Consider the following 3,999-nt stretch of genomic DNA (forward strand, 5'->3'; position numbering starts at 1 on the left):
GTGGAACAGGCTTCCTCGGGAGGTGGTGGGCTCTCCTTCTTGGGAGGTTTTTAAACAGAGGCTAGACGGCCATCTGACGGCAATGCTGGTTCCGTGAACTTAGGCAGATCGTGAGAGGGAGGGGCAGGAAGGGTCGCCTCAGTGCTTAGATCTCGTGGCCCTTTCTTACGCGCCCAGGGAAATGCCAGTCGCCACTTTGTGGTCAGGAAGCCATTTATCTCCAGGCCAGTTTGGATGGAGATCCTGGAGGTTTTTTGTCATCTTCTGGGCATGGAACAGGGGTCACCGGGGGTGTGGGGAGGGGGAGGTATTTGTGGATTTCCCGCCTTGTGCAGGGGGTTGGACTAGATGACCCTGGAGGTCCCTTCCAACCAGTGTTCCCTCTAAGCTGAGTCAGTGTGAGCTAGCTCACAGTTTTTTAGCCTCCGTCTCACACATTTTTGTCTTCGCTCAGGAAGGAGGACTCCAGAGCAAACTAATTTATGCAGTCGCCAAATCACTTGCTCACAACTTTAGTGCCAGTAGCTCATAAAGTAGAATTTTTGCTCACAAGACTCCACAGCTTAGAGGGAACATTGCTTCCAACTCTACGATTCTAAGATTTTCAGGGTATAACCTTCCATGAGTCAAAGTTCACTGAGCGTTCCCTTTCCATGAGGACGAACGAAAAGGGAAAGGGGCGATCTCCAAGTTGGAAGCACTAGGGCGTGAGACGCTAGAAAACAGGGAGAGGTCAGGATGAACCCACACCAGTGTTCCCTCTAAGATGAGTCAGTGTGAGCTAGCTCACAGTTTTTTAGCCTCCAGCTCACACCTTTTTGTCTTAGCTCAGGAAGGAGGGCTCCAGAGCGAACTAATTTATGCAGTAGCCAAATTGCTCGCTCACAGCTTTAATGCCAGTGGCTCACAAAGTAGAATTTTTGCTCACAAGACTGTACAGCTTAGCGGGAACATTGATCCACACCCACGTGCTTTTCGGTTGTGCGTGGCGTCTCGCGGTCCAACAGGCAATCCGACCTGCTTTCCGAACGTCTTTTGCCTTTTCAGCTCCTGTGTGAGGAAGAGATGCCTTCAGCAGCCCAGAACGTCATTCTGTCCCTCAGCCAGGCCGTGCCGTGTGTAAGTAGATCCTGAAGGAGTGCCGGTTAGTTCTTGTTCTTAGAGGGGGGTTTTGTGTGCCACCTTTGTCAAACAGAAAACAAACCCCGTCGTAATTCATATTGACGATCATGCCTTGGGGGCGGGTGCTGAGCCCACCGTTTTTACCTCATTCCTCTTCCCGAATTTCCCTCAGTCATTACAGAGAGACCACGACTCCTTAGGGACAGGCCGGGAGAATTTCTTGCTGCCTCAGAAAGAGACGTCAGCCAGGGTCTCTTTTGCCCAAACCACTGTGAGGTGGTGATCGCGTCGTGGCCATTTCTAGGCCAGTCTCTTGTTGTTCAAAAGAGGCTTATAAGCCAAGAGATAGTTTTGCTGACCGAAACGTGTGCCTCCTTGGGCCGGCAAGAGACATTCGGAGTTGGTTTGCCATTGGGTGCGGTCAGATGGCGTGCTAAAAGGTTCCCTTGCTCGAAAGCCAGTCGAAGCCGACTCTAGGGTTGCGGTTTCAAAGCCGAAGAGCCAGCGCTGTCCGAAGACGTTTCCGTGGTCATGTGGCTGGCATGACTAAACACCAAGGCGCACGGAAAGCTGTTACCTTCCCACTGAAGTGGTACCTATTTATCTACTTGCAATTTCTTGCTTTCGAACTGCTAGGTTGGCACTGGTATTTCTGGCCACTGTGTGACACAGAGTGTTGGACTGGATGAGCCTTTGGCCTGATCCAACATTGGCGTCTCTTATGTTCTTATGGTCCACATTGAGGACAAAAGCAAGATGTAAATAGCTAAATATATAAATAAATAGTAAATCTGCAAAACTTTCCCCTCTTCTTTTTATGCTCACAGAAACTGACCCTCCCCTCCCCTCCCCTCTATCCTCTCCGTAAAAGTGGTGTATATGATAGCAAATGGTTGCAAAGACACAATATGCTTATCACCCCTTAGCTTGGCTCCTATTATTGTATCGGCTGATGTGTTAAGAGAATGACTTGTGGTAACACAGCTTTAATAACAGTTTCACTTTTTTTTTAAAAAAAAACCCAAATATTCAGATATAACATGAAAAAATGTATCTTGCGAACACATTCCATGTGGGTGGTAATCACTTTCTGAACCCACAATACATTCTGAAACCTCAGCATTATTTGTCACATATAACATTGCATTTTCCGGTTATGGGATAATTGAGATGTATTATTTCTAAGTCTGGGCACCCATGGAAACATAAATTCATCTTCCAAACTGGATGCATGTAGAGATCAGGTTACAGGGGAAGCCATGAACTGTCACTGCTGAAGGAGATCCCAGGCAAGCAAGATGCACAGTTGTGCTTTCCAGACCAGAGACAAAGGCTGAGGAGAGACTGGCAGTATAACGCGTGAGGGAGGCGGGGCAAAAAGACCCGGACCAAGTTATCGGGCCAAATTGCCAGTCTGAACTCAGCCATCGACTGGAAGAAGCCAAGTTATGATGACAGTGGGGTGTCTTTACCTGAGGTCTTAACTACCAGGTTCCGATTGACCACTGAACTTGCCAGGAACTCTCCTGGTGGACCTCTGACCTGGAGGGCTGGGCGAGGGATAAGCTTGGTTCTTTCACTTGTCAGTAGACTCTGTATTTCATGGAATTTCCTAAATTTATCTTCTGAGTTAATGCAATGACAGCCGAGGTGGTGGTGATCTCTGTGCTCTTTTCTGAGAAGGGATTTTGAGTCTTGCTGGTGTAGAGAAATTTAGGAGATTTATGCCTATGGAGTTTAATTTATCTGTTACCTCTTGGTCAAAAAGAGATGGGTATAACATGAAACCAGCAGCATTTGAAGTAGCTTACCCTCAAACACCTAATGCAGGGTTGACTAGGACTTACCATCATGAAAAATTTCCCTTTCCCAAAAGTTTTTTAAAACTTTTTTTTAATTAAGAAGAAGAAAGAAAAGTTGGGTTCACTCAGAGTCTCAGAGCGGCTTGCCATCTCCTTCCCTTCCTCTCCCCACAACAGTTCTCTCAGCCCCACTCTATGAGGTAGGTGGGGCTGAGAGAACTGTGACGGACCCAAGGTCACCCAGCTGGCTGCATGTGGAGGAATGGGGAACTCCAAACCCGATTCTCCAGATTTAGAGCCCGCCGCTCTTCACCACTACATCAGACTGGCTCTCCGGCCTGCCTGGAGATAGATGGTGAAGCCACAGACCCTCTGGGCATTCTGCAAAGCGCTGTTTTGGCTGCAGTGACCGGTAAGGAGTTCTGCAGCATCCTCGGTTACCCGCTACTGCCACCCTCTGGCCCGTATGAGCGGTGCCGCAATCCTCACAAATAATAGGAAAATCAGTTCCAGTGTCCCAGAGTGACATTTGCCATTGGGCGGGGGGGGAGATTCAGCCTTCCCTCCTACCTGTAGATGATCCTGTGCAAGTTTATCCCCTTTCAACCCCTGCGTTTTGAAGGAAATATTGAGAGTCTAGCGGCACCTTTAAGACCAGCGAAGTTTTATTCCAGGTGTGAGCTTTCATGCATGCACACTTTTTCAAATACATTGGAATGGAAGCGGAAACTTCTAGACAGAGGCTGTACTGCGAGTGAACGTGTAACATGATGAAGATGATTTAAGATATGCCAAGACAAAACTAAATAACAAGCTACGGGCAATAAGGTCAGGGGTCATTTCCTGCAGGAGCGCACAGCAGCGGAGCTCCGGCAGTAAGGAGCCCAGGGGGCGGGCACATGCAACAAACCCCACCCCCTGCTCCCAGCAGCCCTCAGTCAGAGCACGAAGCAGGTGAGTTGCAGAACCCCCCCCAGTCCAAAACAGTCCAGTGGCACCTTTAAGACCAAGTTCTATTCAGGTACAAGCTCTCCCTCCTCTGCGAGGACCGATCTGCACGTTCTTTCCCCCCCCC

The 3,999-nt window shown here is 48.8% G+C and overlaps 1 protein-coding gene across 1 annotated transcript in view; it reads left to right on the forward strand.

Annotated features, from left to right (window-relative positions):
* The window catches only part of PODXL (podocalyxin-like), a 33,400-nt gene that overhangs the window by 7,553 nt on the left and 21,848 nt on the right, over positions 1-3,999 (forward strand). Inside the window, exon 3 of the mRNA XM_015417349.1 lies at positions 1,048-1,119. Coding sequence (XP_015272835.1) covers positions 1,048-1,119 — 72 coding nt within the window. The remainder of the gene's footprint in view (positions 1-1,047; positions 1,120-3,999) is intronic.

This window comes from Gekko japonicus, unplaced genomic scaffold (assembly GCF_001447785.1).
Source record: "Gekko japonicus isolate JY-2015 unplaced genomic scaffold, Gekko_japonicus_V1.1 scaffold2151, whole genome shotgun sequence".
Taxonomy (NCBI): domain Eukaryota; kingdom Metazoa; phylum Chordata; class Lepidosauria; order Squamata; family Gekkonidae; genus Gekko; species Gekko japonicus.